The 24,811-nt window shown below is 43.3% G+C and overlaps 1 protein-coding gene across 1 annotated transcript in view; it reads left to right on the plus strand.

Moving 5' to 3' along the window:
- The first annotated feature begins 435 nt into the window (after nucleotides 1-435).
- Nucleotides 436-24,811, plus strand: part of LOC109870760 (heparan-sulfate 6-O-sulfotransferase 3-B-like) — a 128,633-nt gene continuing 104,257 nt past the window's right edge. Inside the window, exon 1 of the mRNA XM_031806321.1 lies at nucleotides 436-1,653. Coding sequence (XP_031662181.1) covers nucleotides 1,115-1,653 — 539 coding nt within the window. The 5' untranslated portion in view covers nucleotides 436-1,114. The remainder of the gene's footprint in view (nucleotides 1,654-24,811) is intronic.

Here is a 24,811-nt window from a genome sequence, read left to right on the forward strand (position 1 = left end):
ACGAATGGTGATCCTAAAATATATATATATATATTTCACGTCTATATTTATTTTTTCAATTAATGTATTAATATCGTGCAAACTGTGTTTCAATAGCTTTTGGCTCTCATGCAACCATATGTCAATGCATGAAACAAGCTGCATGAAGTTTGTAGCCTACAGTATTTGGATTGGACTGGATACATTTTCCCACCTTCGATTGGCTGTCGTTTTTATTTTATTATTCTAACCATTGACTTTCGTATAAAATTTTCAACGTGCTTTTGGTTAAATGTTCTTAGTATAAAATCTACTATTTGATAATTGCCCAGCACTAAACTCACATGCCGTTCTCAATTGCTCATAGATTGTTTTACGAACATCGACTTTCGGTTGTCCAGTCACTTGTGTGTGCTGACTGATCGGTAAGAGCTGAATGCATCTGTTCTTCGACATTTCTCCTATGCTAGCCTATAGCCAAGGTAGCCTAAAATATGTGTCCACATAAATCAATGGATAGGATATGACAACGAAGAGTGCGTAACATGATCACGGAGTCTTGGATACAGCATCTTCAAGTAGTAGCCTACAATATTTGAAACAAACTATACCGCGCGATGTATGAGGACGTTTCAGGACCCATCCCATTGTAGTCGGAGCTGCAGTCACTTGCCTCATAAGGATAACGTCTGACGTTTCTCGAGTAACCTCCAGCCTACATGCATGTTTGTGGTGCTGAATTTAAACAGAAATTGTAATTTGTTCGGATCAGAATGAAACATTTTGAATGGCTCGTTTCCACTTAAAATCCAAGTACGAGGGACGTTAGTATGCAGCACCGTCTGTGAAGTTCGGACAACCAACAAGGGATATGTAACCGACATATGACATGTTTTTTGTTTGTTGCAAACCTGCCTTGTTTTAAATGATCTGCGTTGATGAATATGAATGCCGTATCCATAAAACACTAAGGTAGGCTACATGTTTAGACCAGAATACGCTTTTTGATAGATCTTGTCCATCAACATGTGGCACTTTGAAGGTCCGTAGACATTACTATGATGAATCAAGAAGCAACTACTGAAAGGATAATGTGTAATAATTCACACTAATATGAAAACACCTTATTGTTATAATGGATGAGAAATCCAATAAGCTGATCTTAGTTCCTATTTTAGCTGTTCTTTTTGTAATGATAGGCTATCAATATATCTGTCCAGCTGGCAGCAATTCTTGCCACTTTAATACTGGGGAAAAATTGAGAGGGGCCAGTCTACTTTCTACCCAATATCGGACAACCGAAGACTTTTACACAGAACTGGAGGATGACAGCCCACCGAAATTGCCGTCAAAATTCAACTTTACTGAACGAGACCTTCAGCGGCACGTGGATTTCAATATCAAAGGAGACGATGTGATAGTGTTTTTACACATTCAAAAGACTGGTGGAACCACGTTTGGAAGGCACTTAGTTAGGAATATTCGTTTGGAGCAGCCATGCGACTGTAAGTCAGGGCAGAAGAAATGTACATGCCACCGACCAGGCAAAGACGAGTCCTGGCTGTTCTCTCGGTTCTCTACGGGCTGGAGCTGTGGTTTGCATGCCGACTGGACAGAGCTCACCAACTGTGTACCTGTCATAATGGACAAGAAGAAAGCTCAAAAGAACAAAAGGTACTGTATAACATTCTATGTGATCTGTTGTGTTTCTCTGTGTGTGTGTGTGTGTGTGTGTGTGTGTGTGTGTGTGTGTGTGTGTGTGTGTGTATACACATTTTACTATACTCGAGAAATACCTTTACATTGACAATCACACTTTCAGTAGCATTGCCTTCAAGAAAAAGTGCTTCTACTTCTGCAATTGCAGCACAGCGTACTTACAGTTAAACGTTGAACTCCGAGACTATGAGCTGTAATGCAAAACAGACATTTTAAGTTACCTGAAACAACACTGAGTTGTTGGTGATGCTTTACAGGTCTCAGGGATAGAGACATCCAAATCAAATCCAAATGATACTTTATTGGTCACATACACATGGTTAGCAGATGTTAATGCGAGTGTAGCAAAATTATGTCATTCTAGGTCCGACAGTGCAGCAATATCTAACAAGTAATCTAACAATTTCCCAACTACCTAATACACACAAATCTAAAGGTATGGAATAAGAATATGTACATATAAATATATGGATGAGCGATGGCCGAGCAGCATAGGCAAGATGCAATAGATCAGTGTTCACCAAACTTTTCTGAGTCAAGATCACTTTTGCAGTCGAAAAGCAAGCTGAGATCTACTGCTCAGATATTATTATTTTTTACATTAACCTCACACAAACAGTTTTGTAGGAATAAGTTTTGGGCGGTAGGTCTAATATATTATCACAGCATATTGGCTATATGATTGGCCTGACAATATTGTTAATCAGACCATATTATATTTCAAAACTCGAGCTTTGATAACAAAATAGATCAGTTGGTTTAGCACTTGCGAGGCACTGTGAAGCATGAATTGAAATAATTAGCTTTTTTATTTTACTGGACTGATGGTACCTGCATCTAATGGTCAACGAGGTCAAATCATGATGTCAGTGATCTTCAAGTCGAAAAGTCGGTGCGACCACTGCAATAGATAAGATACAGTATATACATATGAGATGAGTAATGTAAGATATGTAAACATGATTAAAGTGGCATTATTTAAAGTGACTAGTGATCCATTTATTAAAGTGGCCAAAGATGTGAGTCTATGTAGGCAGCAGCCTCTCTGAGTTAGTGATTGCTGTTTAACAGTCTGATGGCATTGAGATAGATGCTGTTTTTCAGTCTCTCGGTCTCAGCTTTGATGCACCTGTACTGACCTCACCTCCTGGATAGTAGTGGGGTGAAGAGGCAGTGGCTAGGGTGGTTGGTGTCCTTGATGATCTTTTTGTAGGTAATTTGTCCCCGGTGATGCGTTGTGCAGACCGCACACCCTCTGGAGAGCCGCTGTGGCGCCTTCTTCCCCACACTGTCTGTGTGGGTGGACCATTTCAGTTTGTCTGTGATGTGTACGCAGATGAAGTGAAAATTTTCCGCCTTCTCCACTATGTCCCGTTGATGTGGATAGGGGGGTGCTCTGTTGTTTCCTAAAGTTCACCATCATGTCCTTTGTTTTGTTGACATTGAGTGAGATTGTTGTTTTTCTGACACCACACTCTGAGTGCCCTCACCTCCTCCCTGTAGGCTGTCGTTGTTTGGGAATCAAGCCCACTACTATTGTGTCGTCTGCAAACTTGATGATTGAGTTGGAGGCATGCATGGCCACGCAGTCATGGGTGAACAGGGAGTACAGGAGTGGGCTGAGCCTGCACCCTTGTGTGCCCCAGTGTTGAGGATCAGCGAAGTGGAGATGTTGTTTCCTACCTTCACCACCTGGGGGTGGCCCATCAGAAAGTCCAGGACCCAATTGCACAGGGCGGGGTTGAGACCCAGGGCCTCAAGCTTAATGTTGAGCTTGGAGGGTACTATGGTGTTGAATGCTGAGCTGTAGTCAATTAATAGCATTCTTACTGTATATAGGTATTCTAGATGGCGCCGACAGAGATAGTCGCCTCGCTTCAAGTCCTTTGGAAACAATGCAGTATTTATTTAATTTTTTATGTATTATTTCTTACATTGTTACCCCAGGAAATCTTAAGTCTTATTACATTCAGCCAGGAAGAACTATTGGATATAAGAGCGACTTCAACTTACTAACATTATTACCAGGAATACGACTTTCCCGAAGCGGATCCTCTGTTTGAACCACCACCCAGGACAATGGCTCTAATCCCAGAAGCCGAGCCAAAACAATAGAGCTGCAGAAGAGGCAGACGGAGCGGCCTCCTGGTCAGGCTCCGTAGACATGCACATCGCCCACCGTTCCCGTGTATACTACTCGCCAATGTCCAGTCTCTTGACAACAAGGTCGATTCAATTTGAGCATGGGCTGCCTTCCAGAGAGACATCAGAGATTGAAACATTCTCTGTTTCACAGAATCATGGCTCCCTCGGGATATGTTGTCGGAATCGGTTCTTCCACCGTTCTTCTCCATGCATTGTGCCGACAAGAGATAAACACCTCTCTGGGAAGAGGAAGGGAGGGGTGTATTGCTTCATGATTAATGACTCATGGTGTAATCATAGCAACATACAGGAACTCAAGTCCTTCTGCTCACCGACCTAGAATTCCTTACAATCAAATGCTGGCCATATTACCTCCCAAGAGAATTCTTGTCAGTTATCATCACAGCTGTGTACATTCTCCCTAAGCAGACACCAAGACAGCCCTCAAGGAACTTCACTGGACTCTAAATTAACTGGAAACCATATATCCTGAGGCTGCATTTATTGTAGCTGGGAATTTGAACAAAGCAAATTTTAGAACAAGGCTACCTAAATTCTATCAGCATATTGATTGCACAACGTGCGGTGGTAATACATATCACTGCTACTCTAACTTCCGCAATGCATACAAAGCTCTCCCCCGCCCTTCAAATCCGACCACAACGCTATCTTGCTCCTATCATCTTAAAGGCAGAAACTCAAACAGGATGTACCAGTGACGAGAACCATTCAACACTAGTCTGACCAATCGGAATCCACGCTTCAAGATTTTTTCTATCATGCGGACTGGGATATGTTCCGGTTAGCCTCAGAGAACAACATCGATCTATACGCTGATTCGGCGTATAGAACCAAATCAGAGACAATGACTAACACCTGCCTCTGATTGAGAACCATATCAGGCCAAACATAGAAATAGACAAACCAGACACACAACATAGAATGCCCACCCAGCTCACGTCCTGACCAACACTAAAACAAGGAAAACACATACGAACGATGGTCAGAACGTGACAGAACCCCCCCCCCCAAGGTGCGGACTCCGAACCCACAACCTAAACCTATAGGGGAGGGTCTGGGTGGGCATCTGTCCGCGGTGGCGGCTCTGGCGCTGGACGTGGACCCCACTCCATAATTGTCTTATTCCACCTCCTTAGCGTCCTTTGAGTGGCGACCCTCGCCGCTAACCTTGGCCTAGGAAACCTAACAACGGGCCCCACTGGACTGAGGGGCAGCTCCGGACTGAGGTAGCTCAGGACTGAGGGGTAGCTCGGGACTGAGGGGTAGCTCGGGACTGAGGGGAAGCTCGGGACTGAGGGAAGCTCGGGACTGAGGGAAGCTCGGGACTGAGGGGAAGCTCAGGACTGAGAGGAAGCTCAGGCAGGTTGATGGATCTAGCAGATCCTGGCTGGTGGTTCTGGCGGATCCTGGCTGACTGGCGGATCCTGGCTGACTGACGGCTCTGGCAGATCCTGGCTAACTGGCGGATCCTGGCTGACTGGCGGATCCTGGCTGACTGGCAGATCCTGGCCGACTGGCAGTTCTGGCAGATCCTGGCTGACTGGCGAATCCTGGCGGATCCTGGCTGACTGGCAGATCTAACTGATCCTGGCAGATTGGCGGCTCCTGGCTGACTGGCGGCGCTGGCGGCTCCTGGCTGACTGGCGGCTCCTGGCTGACTGGCGGCACTTGCGGCGCTGGGCAGACTGGCGGCACTTGCGGCGCTGGGCTGACTGGCGGCGCTGGGCAAACTGGCGGCACTTGCGGCGCTGGGCAGACTGGCGGCACTGGCGGCGCTGGACAGACTGGTGGCACTGGCGGCGCTGGGCAGACTGGCGGCGCTGGGCAGACTGGCGGCACTGGTGGCGCTGGGCAGACTGGCGGCGCTGGGCAGACTGGCGGCACTGGCGGCGCTGGGCAGACGGGTAGCTCAGACGGCGCTGGAGAGGAAGGCTCTGGCAGTGCTGGACTGAGGAGCTCTGGCGCCTCTGGAATGAGGGGCGGGAGCTCTGGCAGCGCCGGACAGGCGGGAGACTCCGGCTGCGCTGGAGAGGAAGAAGGCTCTGGCCGCGCTGGACAGAGAAGCTCTGGCGCCTCTGGACTGAGGAGCGCTGGTGCCTCTGGACTGAGGAGCGGGAGCTCTGGCAGCGCCGGACAGGCGGGAGACTCTGGCAGCGCCGGACAGGAGGGAGACTCCGGCAGCGCTGGACAGGTGAGGCGCACTGTAGGCCTGATGCGTGGTGCTGGCACTGGTGGTACTGGGCCGAGGACACGCACAGGAAGCCTGGTAACGGGGAGCTGCTACCGGAGGGGTGGGGTGTGGAGGTGGTACTGGATAGACCGGACCGTGCAGGCGCACTGGAGCTCTTGAGCACCGAGCCTGTCCAACTTTACCCGGTTGAATGGTCCCGGTCGCCCTGCCAGTGCGGCGAGGTGGAATAGCCCGCACTGGGCTATGCAGGCGAACTGGGGAAACCGTGCGCAAGGCTGGTGCCATGTAAGCCGGCCCAAGGAGACGCACTGGGGACCAGTGGCTCGACGCTCACTCTAGCCCGGCCGATACGCGGAGCTGGAATGTACCGCACCGGGCTATGCACCCGCACTGGGGACACCGTGCGCTCCAAAGCATAACACAGTGCCTGCCCGGTCTCACTAGCCCCCCGGTAAGCACAGGAAGTTGGCGCAGGTCTCCTACCTGGCTTCGCCACACTTCCTGTGTGCCTCCTCCCAATACATTTTTGGGGCTGACTCTCGGGCTTCCATCCACACCGTTGTGCTGCCTCCTCATATCAGCTCCTCTCTGCCTTCGCCGCCTCCAGCTCTTCTTTGGGGCGGCGATATTCTCCAGGCTGTGCCCAGGGTCCTTTTCCTTCCAATTCTTCCTCCCATGTCCATTCTTCCTCGCGCTGGTCCTGCTGCCGCTTCTCCTGTCGCACCTTGGGACGGCGACACTCCCCTGGTTTTGCCCAGGGTCCTCTCCCATCGAGGATTTCCTCCCAAGTCCAGAAGTTTTTATCGCGCTGCTCCTGCTGCTGCCCGTTACCACGCCGCTTGGTCCTGTTGTGGTGGGTGATTCTGTAAGGGTTTTCTTCTGGTGAAAGAGAGGCGGACCAAAATGCAGCGTGGTGGTTATTCATGTTTTTAATAAAGACGACTATACATGAACAGACTAAACAAAACAAAACAAGAAAAGTGAAAACCTAAACAGTCCTATCTGGTGCAAACACAGAGACAGGAACAATCACCCACAAAACAGGCAACCTAAATATGGTTCCCAATCAGAGACAATGACTAACACCTGCCTCTGATTGAGAACCATATCAGGCCAAACATAGACATAGACAAACCAGACACACAACATAGAATGCCCACCCAGCTCACGTCCTGACCAACACTAAAACAAGGAAAACACATACGAACGATGGTCAGAACGTGACAACAGTGCCACCTTCGCAGCCCGCTAACAAGGACTCCCCCCCCCCCGTGTATTTGACCAATACCATTTGATTTGATTTGATTCCTCTTGTCCAGATGGGATAGGGCAGTGTGCAGTGTGATGGCGATGGTGGACCAGTTAACCGGGAGATTTCAAATGCAGCTGGTGGCAATCAATCACTCTCTGCACAGAGAGATAGTGCTGCAGAAGACAGTGGATGGATGTGATAGAAACCTGAAATATCATAAAAGTTTGGTTACAGTGATGAGTTGTGTCAGGCGGAGTGGAATGTGTAAGTCTATAAGGTGTTACCAATAAAATGGGCATCTCTGCAATAACAATGAACTGAACCATAAAATGTTGCCACTGCTAGGAATTGATGCTTGCTATATGCCCAGAAGTGTTAAGTAAGTGCTTTCTGTTTGATCTGCTTGTCACTTTCCCTTGAACTCGCCTGGAAACATCACAGGGTACAAGGTTAGGAAGGGTGGGAAAAGTCACATGAAGTTCATCCGTCTTTAGTGTGAAGAAGATTCTCTTTCCTTCACCACTATGAAAAGATAGCATGGACACTGATGTAGAACATAAGGGATGTTGGCCAGTCACAAGGTTCAGAGCCTCCCTGGAGGATTCTGAACGCAGCTCTGTTTCCTCAGAAACATTTCCACCACTATCGACCTCTTGAGCTGTAGTGAACACACACAAACTGCCGTTTACACTTCTGGCTTGTTTTCAGCCAAGCCTTTCAAATCGACATCTACAGTGTAGCCTATTCATTTCGCTATTCGTGTTCAAACATGATGTGGTCAGTGTATACACCATTGAGAAACTCTTCGATTTTATATATATATATTTTTTCTTCGGGGGGTGGATTACAGGAGGGTTATTCAAGAGGACTGTCTGAAAGGCATGCCAGTTCATAATGTGGGTTGTGTGAGTTTTACCCTTTTGTCTGGTATCTGTTTCTGTGCAAACGCTCTCTATAATCTTCAAATCAACCATGTAATCTCTAATCTAATCCATTATAGCTTCCGTTTAAGAATTGTACCTCCGCTGTGGCATGAATTGTAATTTGTCCTCCAGACCTGATGTTCATTTTCTTAAACAGTTCAGTGAAAATCTCACTTTATAATTTCATATTATTTTAACTCATACCCAAATAATGTTGTTGACTAATCCTAAACTCGTATTTGTGGCCTAAGCATAAATTGAAAAAAAAAACACTTAAAAAACCCTACCTCAAAAACGTGTATCTCAAACAGACCGTTTAAAAAATACTTGCTATTTCCTCAGACATTACCAGTCAAATGTTTTAGAACACCTACTCGTTCTATGGTTTTTAATTATTTTTACTATTTTCTCGATTGTAGATTAATAGAAGACATCAAAACTTTAAATAAAACATTAAATAACACATATGGAACCCTGTAGTAACCAAAAAAGGGTTAAACAAATAGAAATATATTTTATATTTGAGATTCTTCAAAGTAGCCACGCTTTGTCTTGATGACAGCTTTGCACACTCTTGGCATTCTCTCAACCAGCTTCATGAGGAATGCTTTTCCAACAGTCTTGAAGGAGTTCCCACATATGATGGGCACTTGTTGGCTGCTTTTCCTTCACTCTGCAGTCCAACTCATCCCAAACCATCTCAATTGGGTTGTGGTTGGGTGATTTTTGGGGGCCAGGTCATCTGATGCAGCACTCCATCGTCCATCCGTCGATATATATCCAAAATGTCCATTTATTTGGCGCGTTTGATCCAGAAAAAAAGCTGGTTCCAACTTGCTCAACATGACTACAAAATATCTCAAAAGTTACCTGTAAACTTTGCCAAAACATTTCACACTACTTTTGTAATACAACTTTAGGTATTTTTTAACGTAAATAATCAATCAAATTGAAGGCGGGATGATCTGTGTTCAATACAGGAAGAAAACAAACTGAAGCATGCTTTTTGGGCACGCACCTCTATCTAACAGTACACTTCAAGTGACCCTCGTTCAAGATGGCCGTACTTCTTCATTACACAAAGCAATAACCTCAACCAATTTCTAAAGACTGTTGACATCCATTGGAAGCGATAGGAACTGCAAGATGTTCCCTTAGAAATCTGGATTCCCAATGAAAACACATTGAAAAGAGAGTGACCTCAAAAAAAATTATCGGAATGGTTTGTCCTCTGGGTTTTGCCTGCTAATAAGTTCTGTTATACTCACAGACATGATTCAAACAGTTTTAGAAACTTCAGAGTGTTTCCTATCCAAATCTACTAATAATATGCATATCTTATCTTCTGGGGATGAGTAGCAGGCAGTTGAATTTGGACATGCATTTCATCCGGACGTGAATATACTGCCCCCTTTCACCAAGAAGTTAAGAAGGAAAGAAATTCAAAAAATGTACTTTTAACAAGGCACAATTGAATTGAATTGAATTGCATTCCAGGTGACTACCTCATGAAGCTGGTTGAGAGAATGCCAAGCGTGTGCAAAGCTGTCATCAAGGCAAAGGGTGGCTACTTTGAAGAATCTCAAATATAAAGTATATTTTGAATTGTTAACACTTTTGATTTCATATGTGTTAAACAAACAATGTGTTATTTCAAAGTTATGATATCTTCCCTATTATTCTGCAATGTAGAAAATAGCAAAATAAAGAAAAACCCTTGAATGAGTTGGTGTGTCCAAGCTTTTGATTGCTACTGTATATATACACATACAAAAGTACCTGGACACCCCTTTCAATTAGTGGATTCAGCTTTTTCAGCCACACACGTAGGAAGTGGAACTCGTTAAGCAAGCAACGTGACATCCGTTATACATATTTCTCTACTTTAGAATCTTATGGATTGGCTACAGTGTTTTGAATAACTATTGAATTATACAGGAAGACCATAACAATATGTACCGAATCATTCTCCAAAGCATTGAAAAACCTTCTGCTGTCTTCCTGGGATTGACCTCTCCGGTCCTCTGTCATCTGATGACCTTCTGCAGGAGGCAGGTCTTTGTCTGCTAGACACAGAATGAAACTCCGTCTTAATTACCAGGGCTGCTCATCTGATCTGAGGTGTGAAGATTAAAAGTACCAACACATATGACCCCGGAGCCTCAACAATAACATGGAAAGTAGGAAACCCAACTAAAGCCTTTTCATGCACCAAACAAATACTCAGAATTAGGGTTGCAAAGGGTCAGAAACATTCTGGTAAATTTCCATGGGAAAGTTAATTTAACTTAAATTGATCAAAAAAAGTTAGCTTATAACAGTAAACCTTTTTTTTGTGGGATACACAAAAGGCAATTCTACTGTAGGTCTTGTGGCGTGTTTTGGTTAAACTATTCCCAATTCAATGGCATTTCAACCCTCTGTATGCACAGTGCATTCTTCCATCACATGTGCAGTGCACACTTCCATCACATCAGCTGATTTTCAAGATCTTGCACACTAATGAGATGCTATTGAGCCCACACTACTACACTGTCTGAGCCAAGGACTACATGCTTTCTGGTAAGTTTTGAATCAATACTGGGTGGGGTGAATTTATTTTATACGACATAGATCATTTTATGTTAACTAGTAAATAGTAGCGAAGTGTGTTTAAATAATTTCTAACTTATTAACAATTTCTGCTAGTTAATTTTGGCTACCATGTGTGTTTTAGCTTGTTTGAGCCTGCTAACTGTTTTCCATTTAAAAAATATATATATATTACAATGGATTTGTTTAATCTAACTGCTTAACTATTTATCTTTACAAGAAATTGCATTTATTTATTTTTTACTCACTTTTTTCTAATCTTTACAGGAAAATGCCACAGGCACTATCTGATGCGTGGAGACATTTCACTGCAGCTAATGTAGAAGGAAAAGCTGTGTACATTTGCAAATACTGTGCCAAATCATATGTGAAGAAGGCAACAAAGTTGCAGAATCATCTGGCCAAGTGCATAAAGTTCCCTCGGCGCTCACAACAAGCAACCTCTGACAAAAGTCTGTCTACTTCTATAAGAGGTAAAATTGATGAATCAGACACCTTAACAATAGCAACAGCTCATGGTCCTCCTGGAATCAGAAGTGACTCTTTTTTGAGAAATGCTGATGAATGTCTTGCTTGAGCTGTGTATGCAACTGGTTCACCTCTGATGCTCACAGGCAATGTGCATTGGAAGAGATTTCCAAATATTCTTTGCCCAGCATGCACACCTCCAACCAGACATGCCTTATCTACTCATTTGCTGGATGCAGAGTTCAACAAAGTTCAAGTGAAGCTCAAGCAAATCATAGAGAAAGCAGATTGTATTGCAATCATCTCTGATGGATGGTTGAATGTTCATGGGCAAGGAATAAATCACTACATCACCCCTCAACCAGTATTCTACAAGAGTACAGACACAAGGGACAACAGATACACCGATCTCTACATTGCAGATGAGCTGAAGGCAGTCATCAATGACCTTGGACCACAGAAGGTATTTTCACTGGTGACAGACAATTCTTTTTTATTTATTTATTTTATTTATTTTACCTTTATTTAACCAGGTAGGCAAGTTGAGAACAAGTTCTCATTTACAATTGCGACCTGGCCAAGATAAAGCAAAGCAGTTCGACAGATAAAACGACACAGAGTTACACATGGAGTAAAAACAAACATACAGTCAATAATGCAGTATAAACAAGTCTATATACAATGTGAGCAAATGAGGTGAGAAGGGAGGTAAAGGCAAAAAAGGCCATGATGGCAAAGTAAATACAATATAGCAAGTAAAATACTGGAATTGTAGTTTTGCAATGGAAGAATGTGCAAAGTAGAAATAAAAATAATGGGGTGCAAAGGAGCAAAATAAATTTAAATTAAATACAGTTGGGAAAGAGGTAGTTGTTTGGGCTAAATTATAGGTGGTCTATGTACAGGTGCAGTAATCTGTGAGCTGCTCTGACAGTTGGTGCTTAAAGCTAGTGAGGGAGATAAGTGTTTCCAGTTTCAGAGATTTTTGTAGTTCGTTCCAGTCATTGGCAGCAGAGAACTGGAAGGAGAGGCGGCCAAAGAACCTGTGAATTCTGCGAACATGAAGGCTGCTTGGTCTAAAGAGGAGGAGTCCTACCCTCACATCACACCCATTGGCTGTGCTGCTCATGCATTGAATCTGCTCCACAAGGACATCATGGCACTGAAAACAATGGATACACTCTACAACAGAGCCAAGGAAATGGTTAGGTATGTGAAGGGTTATCAAGTTAAAGCAGCAATCTACCTCACCAAGCAAAGTGAGAAGAATAAGAGCACCACATTGAAGCTGCCCAGCAACACCCGCTGGGGTGGTGTTGTCATCATGTTTGACAGTCTCCTGGAGGGGAAGGAGTCTCTCCAAGAAATGGCCATATCACAGTCTGACTATTTGGACAACCCCATCAAGAGGATCCTCCTTGATTATGTATTTTGGGAGAGAGTGGTAAGCAGCCTGAAACTCCTGAAACCTATAGCAATAGCCATTGCACGGATTGAGGGAGATAATGCCATCCTGTCTGATGTTAAGACTTTGCTTGCAGATGTAAGAGAATAAATCCGTACTGCCCTGCCCACCAAGCAGAGGAAACTGCAGTTCTGAAATACATCAAAAAGTGTGAAGACTTCTGCCTGAAGCCCATACACGCCACAGCATACATGCTGGACCCCAAGTACACTGGCAAGAGCATCCTGTCTGGTGCAAAGATCAACAAGGCCTATGGTGTCATTACTACCGTGTCTCGACACCTTGGCCTGGATGAGGGCAAGGTTCTTGGCAGTCTGGCGAAGTACACTTCCAAGCAAGGGCTTTGGGATGGAGATGCAATATGGCAGTCGTGCCACCTGATGGAAGGGACTTTGTGGATCAGAGGCTCTTTCCCCTGTTGCCTCTATCATCCTCCAAATTCCACCAACATCAGCCGCCTCAGAGCGCAACTGGTCCTTGTTTGGGAACACACACACCAAAGCATGCAACAGGTTGACCAATACAAGGGTTGAAAAATTGGTGGCTATCCGGGCAAATTTTAGGCTTTTTGAGATTGACAACGAGCCATCCTCAACAATGTTGGAAAGTGACAGTGAAGATGAGGCCTCAGTCTGATGTTCAAGAGGTGGACATTGAGGAGGTCCAGGGAGACTACATGGAAGCCTGAGAGGAATACAACCATAGCTTTAGTTTCTAGACTATCATTTTACAGATGTATGTTGAAAATGTTTTTGGGAGATGCGATGGATCATTGGGGATCATTCAATCTTCCCTTTCTTTTGTTGTTCAGTGAATACATCCTATGGGAAGAGTCAACTCATTTAATTAAAGTTCAATTTGTAACTAAATAGTTTTAAAAAACTATTCTATTGGAAGGTTTTAATCATTTGCAATTATGTCTACTTATGATAAGATCATGTTTATGTTTCTGTCTCCAATATGGTATGGTAAATATATCCAATGCAAAAAACATCTACATTTAAATGGTATTAATATTAATTCCCATATATTCCCACGGAAAGTTTCCACCTCTGAATATTCCCCGAAATGTGCAACCCTACCCAGAATCATATTTTTCAAGGAACTTGAAGAGACTTTACATCATTACATTATCGCTCTCCGAACAGTGTCAGATGGTGTTCTATTCAGCTGGAATGGAGCATGGTGTGATTTTCACACACCACCCCTGAAAGCTGAGAGTGTGTGAGCGCAAGGTGCTCCAGTCACCTTAGTTACTAACCAGAGAGTGAGTGAGAGTGGGAGAGTGAGAGCGAAACAGAGAGTGAGAGAGAGAAACAGAGAGAGAGAAACAGAGTGAGAGAGAGAAACAGAGTGAGAGAGAGAAACAGAGTGAGAGAGAGAAACAGACTGAGAGAGAGAAACAGAGAGAGAGAAACAGAGTGAGAGAGAGAAACAGAGAGAGAGAGAGAAACAGAGAGAGAGAGAAACAGAGAGAGAGAAACAGAGTGAGAGAGAAACAGAGAAACAGAGAGAGAGAAACAGAGTGAGAGAGAAACAGAGAAACAGAGAGAGAGAGAGAAACAGAGAGAGAGAAACAGAGTGAGAGAGAAACAGAGAAACAGAGAGAGAGAGAGAAACAGAGAGAGAGAGAGAAACAGAGAGAGAGAAACAGAGTGAGAGAGAAACAGAGAGAGAAAAACAGAGTGAAAGAAACAGAGTGAGAGAAAGAGAGTGAGAGAGAGAGAGAGCGATATAAATAGAGAGAGAAAGTGAGAAACAGAGAAAGAGAGATTGAAAAACAGAGAGAGAGAGAGAAACAAAAGGGTGACTGTTGTTTCTTCCACTGCTACTGATTACCCAGCAGTCTCTCTGTCCTTGCTTAGATTATTGACAACATTGCTGCAAACTTTGGCGAAATGGCAAATCAAAGCCCCGCTCTGCCAGATGACTTTGTCATGCAAAGGAAAAAGGTTCATGCAGTCTCATTGATTTACCAAATGAATACAAAGTTAATTATGGTCTTTAATGATTGTTTTCATCTCATTTGATGGAATGACATTCAATGTTTGACTTTGTCAGCATCTTCATTGGCTTGTTGCAGCCTGCAGTTGTTACACACAACTATAAATGTCAGCAAGAACCATTCATTTTAAAATGAAAAACTCTGTTTAGCAGTCTTGACATTTAACAAATCACAGGCATAGCTTTGGAAAAATAAGTAGATTGACTTTCTATATCCCCATCTTAAATCTGCTTAAGATTCAATTATTAAAGTGTTGGTACATTTGATATTAGCTACAGTGCTTCTTCTCATCTGTTCTCTTTTCAAAGTTTTCACATGTGATTGAGCTTAAAATTCACATGTATAACATTTAGAGTTCACATTTGCACCTCATATACTGTATATAGCATATTTTCACCTCATGTGGAATTGCAAGTTCACATTTGAAAGACATTAACATGTGAAAATGATATTTGCAGTTTCACATCTAAAACAACTCCACGTGTAAATCCACGTGTAAATCTCACTTTCACATGTGGAATTGCAAGTTCACATGAGGGGTTAAAATGGTGTTATTCTCCTCACATGAAAATAAATTGCTGTAGGAATGTTTCCACATGTGTAATTGCAATGGCTGTAATGCCATTCTGTAAAATTAAAAGGTTTCATGGCCTAGCTGAGTATAATAATTCAAGTGTGTTAAAAATTAAAATGTCTTATTTCTGTGCCATCCACTCCACTATTACTGTGGTCGTCCATGGTGTTGCATTGATACACATGTATTACTTAACACTACCACTAGGCAAGGCATTCGGAGTGTTCCTCTCTTCTCCGCACTTTGGTCCGTGACTGTTGGAAGTAGTCTGGTGAAAAGAACAGAGAAGCTAGCTCTCAGTGTTTCCTTTTTTTAAAATCCTGTTTTACGGTTTGTACGCGTGGTTACGTATCCAAAAGATAACATGTTTAAGTAAAACTGAGTTGAGTTTTCTGGTCATTTTGAGTGAGTGAAAAAACGAGTGAGATTGTCCCAGAGTAGCCAAGTAGCTAGCTAGCTCAGTTTTGTATGCAAGTCAATGAGAACATTTATAACGGGAAATAAATGTGTGCGCCTGTGTGGGTATGAACAGTGTGTGTTAGTACAGTTGAGCTCCATGGTGCGTACAGCATGGTGATAAATGCTCCTGCATTTCCCCACAACAATTTAGAAAATAATAGATTCACAACCTCAACATTTCCAGGACAATCAGAGTAATGAGCAACCTGCAGCATCAGTAATGGTCTGTTATTATTCACATGGCACAGCGATGACACGCTTCTGCCCCACTCCTGGCTGAATAATACACCACATCATATTTTATTAATTGTAGCCAATGCAGAGGCCTGCAATTACTGATTACACCTTACCACTTAGATCAGATCACCCAGCCATGTCTGCCTGCCCCCACCTGTCCCAGGTATCACTGAACCATGTCTGGCAGCCTGTCCCTGGTATCACCCAGTCATGTCTGCCTGCCACCCCCTGTCCCCGGTATCACCCAGTCAAGTCTGCCTGCCTCCCCCTGTCTCTGGTATCACCCAGTCAAGTCTGCCTACCTCCCCCTGTATCACCCAGTCATGTCTGCCTGCCTCCCCCTTGTCCCTGCTATCACCCAGTCATGTCTGCCTGCCTCCCCCTGTCCCTGGTATCACCCAGTCAAGTCTGCCTGCCTGCCTCCCCCTGTATCACCCAGTCATGTCTGCCTGCCTCCCCCTGTCCCTGGTATCACCCAGTCATGTCTGCCTGCCTCCCCCTGTCCCTGGTATCGCCCAGTCACGTCTGACTGCCTCCACTTGTTCCCCAGTGCCTGGGCCTTAGCTAGTTAGTCTTAGACATCTCCCAGCATTTTGACATGTGGGTGGGGATGAACTGTCAGGATGAAGTCGAGTTGTGGCGATACAGTAGGTTGTGTTTAAAAAAAAATACTACACAGTACTGTGACCTAACTTCCTGCCCAAACGGTGGTCATTGGCCAGTGTGTTACTAATGCTCTGTCACTGAGGTAGAGCTAACCCAAATGTACTGTCGTCTCTCGTGCACATGATCAAAGCCAGGAAAACATGGTTTGTCATTAACATATTGGCAGATTAGTAAAGTCAAGAAAACATGGTTGACCATTAACATATTGGTGGATTAGTAAAGGCAAGAAAACATTGTTTGTCATTAACATATTGGTGGATTAGTTATGGTTGAGGAGTCAATAGGAAGATTTGTGTAAATAAATAATTACTGTCGTAGAAGTTCAAAATGGATACATTCCCTTCATAAGAAATACATTACTCTACACATTTAGCAAACACTCTTATCCAATAGATGTCTTACAGGAGATATTAGGGTTAAGTGCTTTGCACAAGGAGACCTTCTCAGATTTTGTTCAACTAGTAGGCTCAGAACGGATACCTTGCAGTTACTGGCCCAACGCTCTTAACCACTAGGCTACATGCAACCATCTACACATGACCTAATCATCTCAGTGAAGGTGTTTTTTCTCTTAACCACTAGGCTACATGCAACCATCTACACATGACCTAATCATCTCAGTGAAGGTGTTTTTTCTCTTAACCACTAGGCTACATGCAACCATCTACACATGACCTAATCATCTCAGTGAAGGTGTTTTTTCTCTTAACCACTAGGCTACATGCAACCATCTACACATGACCTAATCATCTCAGTGAAGTTTTTTTTTCTCTTAACCACTAGGCTACATGCAACCATCTACACATGACCTAATCATCTCAGTGAAGGTGTTTTTTCTCTTAACCACTAGGCTACATGCAACCATCTACACATGACCTAATCATCTCAGTGAAGGTGTTTTTTCTCGCAGGGATCTCCTGCTCAGTGAAACAAGAGCAACTGAAAAGGCCCCAACGATGGTCTGACCAAACACATTACAGGAGGAGCAGCAGGCTATGGGCCAGAAGCCCAGGGACCACAGATAAACCTGCAGAAGTAAAGTTTTACAGATTTACGGCCCTGGTCGCATCAGCAGGCCTGCGACGCGAGCGTTCCCGATTATGGGATGTTTATTATGTGTGGAGCTGAGTGTGCCCTTGTGGGCCTGGTCCTCTCGGGTGTGGAGATTGCTTTTCATGTGTCATTAATCCAAGCCGTCATTGCTCGCAGGGCAGAGCTGTAATCCAGTAGGTTCCAGTGGTGGGCTTACCATTAGGCAGAAGAGACCATTGTCTCAGGCCACACATCATCAAGGGGCCCCATGAGCTGGGCATAATTTAACAGAATAATAAGAGTAAAATAATCATAAAAGAAATATAAAAAAGGTGCTTTCAGAGAAAATGTTAAGGCATTTATTTTGTAACAAACAGCTGCTGCTGACAAGACGCCTTCGTCGTCGAGGTGGCTTCTCCACATTTTGTTGTGTTGTACCCATCTACACACAATACCCCATAATGACAAAGTGAAAATGTTTTTTGTTTTACATTTCTGCAAATGTATTGAAAATTAAATACAGAAATATCTCATTTACATAAGTGTAATATTGGCTACCGTTTTATGACCCTCTAACCAGTTGTGCTATTGTGTGTGTTTTTTTTGCATTATTTGTAAATTATTGTGAACATAATGTTTCTGCCACCTTGTTTTATAACCGAAAAGAGCTTCTAGATTACAGGACAGCAATTACACACCCCGTACTGGAGAAATACTTTTTCTTTAACGAGTCGGACGCAAAGGATTTACTTCCGACACCCGACAAGGCCCACATCCCTGTCATTCACAGGAGAAAGAGACGGAGGTAACGGGGACGAAGGTCTGGATCCGACGGCGAGTGGGTAATCTCCTTTTACCATTAGCCAACGTACAATCAATGGATAATAAAATAGACTGACTGTGGTCACGTATATCCTACCAACGGGACATAAAAAACAGTAATATCTTGTGTTTCACCGAGTCATGGTGACATTAATTATATACAGCTGGCAGATTTTACGTATTTTTTTCCGGCAGGATAGAACATCGGCCTCTGGTAAGACAAGGGTGCCACAAACCGATGGTGGCACTAAGACCGCACTCAATGAGCTGTATACGGCCATAAACAAACAGGAAAACGCTCTCCGTAGCCTATGTGAATAAGACCTTTTAACCTTTTTGGGATAGGGGGCAGCATTTTCACTTTTGGATGAATAGCGTGCCCAGAGTGAACGGCCTCCTTCTCTGTCCCAGATGCTAATATATGCATATTATTATTAGTATTGGATAGAAAACACTCTGAACTTTCAAAAACTGTTTGAATGATGTCTGTGAGTATAACAGAACTCATATGGCAGGCGAAAACCTGAGAAAAATCCAACCAGGAAGTGGGACATCTGAGGTTTGTAGTTTTTCAAAGCTTGGCCTACCGAATACAGATTGAGATATGGATGAGGTTGCACATCCTACGGCTTCCACTATATGTCAACCATCTTTTGAAACTTGACTAAAGATTCTACTATAAAGGAGGGGCTCATGAGACCTCTGTGTCAGTGGTCTGGCAGAGAGCCATGGTCTCATGACGCACGCTCCCGACAGAGTTACCTTGCGTTCCTTGCTTTTTCTGAAGACAAAGTAATTCTCCGGTTGGAACATTATTGATGTTTTATGTTAAAAACATCCTAACGATTGATTCCATGCATCGTTTGACATGTTTCTAAACGACTGTAACGGAACTTTTCGAGTTTTTGTCTGGATGAAGTGTCTGCACCTCATGAAGATGGATTACTGGGCTGACCACGCTAACAACAAGTGGCTATTTGGACATAAATGATGGAACTTTATGGAAGAAATCAGTCATTTATTGTCAAACTGGGATTCCTTGGAGTGCCTTGTTTTTTAAATCTGACACAGCGGTTGCATTAAGGAGAAGTCTATCTTTAATTCTGTGAAAAACACTATCTTTTATCAATGTTTATTATGAGTATTTCTGAAAAATCACCGGCTGTGTGTTTTTTGCCTTGGCGGTGATCTAACATAATCATATGTTGTGCTTTAGCTGTAAAGCATTTTTTAAATCGGACACGATGGGTAGATTAACAAAATGTTTAACTTTCATTTGCTGTATTGGACTTGTTAATGTGTGAAAGTTACATATTTTAAAAAAATATTTTAGAATTTCGCGCACTGCCTTTTCAGTGGAATGTTGTCGAGGGGTTCCGCTAGAAAGGTTAACAGGTCAACATTCACAAGACGGATTGCCAGGATCTCCCTCACCAACTTTAAACATCTGCTATCTGAGCAGCTAACCGATCGCTGCAGCTGTACATAGTCTATCGGTAAATAGCCCACCCAATTTACCTACCTCATCCCCATACTGTTTTTATTTATTTACTTTTCTGTTCTTTTGCACACCAGTATATCTTCCTGCACATGACCATCTGATCATTTATCGCTCCAGTGTTAATCTGAAAAATTGTAATTCTTCGCCTTCCTCCTCATGCCTTTTGCACACAATGTATATAGACTCTTTAAAAAAAAATTATACTGTGTTATTGACTTGTTTATTGTTTACTCCATGTGTAACTCTGTGTTGTCTGTTCACACTGCTATGCTTTATCTTGGCCAGGTCGCAGTTGTAAATGAGAACTTGTTCTCAACTAGCCTACCTGGTTAAATAAAGGTGAAATAAAATAAATAAATGTGTACTCCGAGCCTGCACTGACCAAATGGCACGTGTCTTCACTGACATGTTCAGCCTGTCGCTGACTGAGTCTGTAATACCAACATGTTTCAAGTAGACCACCATTGTCCCTGTGCCCAAGAACACTAAGGTAACCTGCCTAAATTACTTCTGACCTGTAGCACTCACATCTGTATCCATGAAGTGCTTTGAAAGAGTGGTCATTGCTCACATCAGCACCATTATCCCAGAAACCCTAGACCCACTCCAGTTTGCATATCACCCCCAACAGATCCACAGAAAATACAATCTCTATTGCACTCAACACTGCCCTTTCCCATCTGGACAAAATGAACACCTATGTGAGAATGCTATTCATTGACTACAGCTCAGCGTTCAACACCATAGTGCCCTGAAAGCACATCACTGAGCTAAGGATCCTGGAACTAAACACCTCGCTCTGCAACTGGATCCTGGACTTCGTGACTATCCGCCACCCCCAGGTGGTAAGGGTAGGTAAAAACACAACCACCACGCTGATCCTCAACACAGAGGTGCCTCAGGGCTGCTTACTCAGTCCCCTCCTTTACTCCCTGTTCACTCATGACTGCATGTCAAGACACGACTCCAACACCATCATTAAGTTTGCAGATGACACAACAGTGGTAGGACTGATCACCGACAACGATGAGACAGCCTATAGGGAGGAGGTCAGAGACCTGGCCGTGTGGTGCCAGGACAACAACATCTCCCTCAACATGATCAAGACAAAGGAGATGATTGTGAACTACAGGAAAAGGAGGACGGAGCACACCCCCATTCTCGTTGATGGGACTGTAGTGGAGCAGGTCGAGAGCTTCAAGTACCTTGGTGTCCACATCACCAACAAACTATCATGGTCCACACACACCAAGACAGTCTTGAAAAGGGCACGGCAAAACCTATAGCCCCTCAGGATACTGAAAAGATTTGGAATGGGTCCTCAGATCCTCAAAAGGTTCTACAGCTGCACCATCGAGAGCATCCTGACAGTTTGCATCACTGCCTGATGTGGCAACTGCTCGGTCTCCGACTGCAAGGCATTACAGAGGGTAGTCCATACTGCCCAGTACATCACTGGGGCAAATCTTCCTGCCATCCAGTACCTCTATACCAGGTGGTGTCAGAGGAAGGCCTTAAAAATGGTCAAAGACTCCAGCCACCCTAGTCATCGACTGTTCCCTCTGCCGCACGGCAAGCGGTACCAGAGCAATAAGTCTAGGTCAAAATGGCTTCTTAACAGCTTCTACCTCCCAAGCCATAAGACTCCTGAACAGCTAATCAAATAGCAACCCAGACTATTTGCATTGTCCCCCCTCCCCCCACTATTTTAAACTGCTGCTACTCTCTGTTCATTTTCTATCTAGAAAAATGTCCTGAGCCTGATAAACTACAAAATTTCCTCCGAGGCATTGAACTTCCTGAGTTGACGAGCTCAGCAGTGACAGAACTAGATAGACCCATATCAGATCATTTAGAATTCTTTAAAACCTTCCCGGACCATGTCACTCCAATATTAGTGGAAGTGTTTTCAAATGTATTAGAAACCAGAGATCTATCTCACTGTATACTTGGAGAGAATCTCTGATCAGTGTTTTAAAGAAGGCAAAGATGCTACTGATTGTAATTCATTTTGACTTATCGCTTTGCACCGAAACAGTTACCAACTGCTCACTTCCATCTTGGCAAAGTGACTAGGATAAGTCATAACAGATATTATAAACCCTGATCAAACGGGGTTCGTTGCTGGTCATCAACTGTCAGATAATATAAGAAGATGCCTAAATGTTACATCATCTGCCCAGACTCAGGGTGGGGAAAATGTGGCTCTGTCTCTGGATGCACAGAAGGCTTTTGATCATGGCCTTATCTGTTTCAAGTGCTGCATGAATTTGGATTTGGTCCCAAGGTCATTAGATATGTCCAAATCCTTTATTCGACTCCCCACCCTAGAGTCAGAGTAAATGGACATTTATCTGCAGCTTTCATCATTTAGAGGGGTCCGGCAAGAATCCCCACTGAGCGCGCCCCTTTTTGACATTAGTAGTGACCCTCTTGCCCAGACGGTTAGATCCAGTACGAATATCAAAGGCATAGAAATTGAAAAATATTTTTTTGAAATATGTAACTTTCACACATTAACAAGTCCAATACAGCAAATGAAAGATAAACTTCTTGTTAATCTACCCATTGTGTCCGATTTCAAAAAGGCTTTACAGCGAAAGCACAACATATGATTATTTTAGGTCAGAGCCAAGTCACAAAAACACACACAGCCATTTTCCCAGCCAAAGATAGGAGTCACAAAAAGCAGAAATATAGATAAAATTAATCACTAACCTTTGATGATCTTCATCAGATGACACTCTTTGGACATCATGTTACACAATACATGTATGTTTTGTTCGATAATGTGCATATTTATATCCAAAAATCGCAGTTTACATTGGCGTGGTACGTGCAGTAATGTTTTGCTTCCAAAACATCCAATGGTTTTGCAGAGAGCCACATCAATTCCCAGAAATACTTATAATAATCATTGATAAAAGATACAAGTATTATTCACAGAATTAAAGATAGACTTCTCCTTAATGCAACCGCTGTGTCAGATTTATAAAAAACTTTACGGAAAAAGCATCATCTGAGTACGGTGCTCAGAGCCCAATCCAGCCAAAGAAAAACTTGCCATGTTGGGTAGTCAACAGAAGTCAGAAATAGCATTATAAATATTAAGTTACCTTTGATGATCTTCATCAGAATGCACTCCCAGGAATCCCAGTTCGACAGTAAATGTTTGATTTGTTCCATAAAGTCTATCATTTATGTCCAAATAGCCACTTGTTGTTAGCGCGTTCAGCCCAGTAATCCATCTTCATGAGGCGCGAGCAGTACGTCCAGACAAAGTCTAAAAGTTCCGTTACAGTTCGTAGAAACATGTCCAACGATGTATGGAATCTTTAGGATGTTTTTAACATAAAACTTCAATAATAATGTTCCAACTGGAGAATGCCATTGTCTGTAGAAAAGCAATGGAACTAGAGCTACTTCTCTCGTGACCGCGCGTCACAAGCCTGTGACACTCTACCAGACCACTGACTCAAAGAGCCCTTATGAGCCCCTCCTTTATAGTAGAACCCTGAAACAAGTTTCTAAAGACGGTTGACATCTAGTGGAAGCCTTAGGAAGTGCAATTTGTCCCCATAGACACTGTGTATTTGGTAGGCCAAGCTTTGAAAAACTACAATCCTCAGATTTCCCACTTCCTGGTTGGATTTTTCTCAGGTTTTCACCTGCCATATGAGTTCTGTTATATTCACAGACATCATTCAAACAGTTTTAGAAACCTCAACTTCCGAGTGTTTTCTATCCAATACTAATAATAATTTGCATATATTAGCATCTGGGACTGAGTAGGAGGCAGTTTACTATGGGCACGCTTTTCATCCAAAAGTGAAAATGCTGCTCCCTATCCCAAACAGGTTAAATTGATTTTTACTTGGATTTCATGTAATGGACATACACAAAATACAGTGAAATAAAATAAATTATTTGTTTAAAAAAATAAATAAAAAATTTAAAAGTGATGTGTGCATATGTATTCACCCCCTTTTCTATGAAGCCCCTAAATAAGATATGGTGCTACCAATTACCTTCAGAAGTCACATAGTTAGTTAAATAAAGTCCACTTGTGTGCAATCTAAATGTCACGTGATCTGTCACATGATCTCAGTATATGTACACCTGTGCTGAAAGGCCCCAGAGTCTGCAACATTACTAAGCAAGGGGCACCACCAAGCAAGCTGCACCTAAAGGACTCAGACCATGAGAAACAAGATTCTCTGACCTGATGAAACCAAGATTGACCTCTTTGGCCTGAATGCCAAGCGTCACGTCTGGAGTAAACCTGGCATCATCCCTATAGTGAAGCATGGTGGTGGCAGCATCATGTTGTGGGGATGTTTTTCAGTGGCAGTGACTGGGAGACTAGTCAGGATCGAGGGAAAGATGAACGGAGCAAAGTACAGAGAGATTCTTGATGAACATTTGCTGCGGAGTGCTCAGGACCTCAGACTGGAGCGAACGTTCACCTTCCAACAGGACAACGACCCTAAGCACTCAGGCAAGACAATGCAGGAGTGGCTTTGAATGCCATTGAGTGGCTTAGCCAGAGCTGTTTAATCAGCTTATTGATATGCCTCACCTGTCAGGTGGATTGATTATCTTGGCAAAGGAGAAGTACTCACTAACAGGGATGTAAACAAATTTGTGAAAAAACGTTAGCGAAATAAGCTTTTTGTGCGTATGGAACATTTCTGTGTCTTTTATTTCAGCTCAAGAAACATGGGACCAACACTTTACATGTTGTGTTTATATTTTTGTTC

The sequence above is a fragment of the Oncorhynchus kisutch genome, linkage group LG26 (genome assembly GCF_002021735.2).
Source record: "Oncorhynchus kisutch isolate 150728-3 linkage group LG26, Okis_V2, whole genome shotgun sequence".
NCBI classification, from domain to species: domain Eukaryota; kingdom Metazoa; phylum Chordata; class Actinopteri; order Salmoniformes; family Salmonidae; genus Oncorhynchus; species Oncorhynchus kisutch.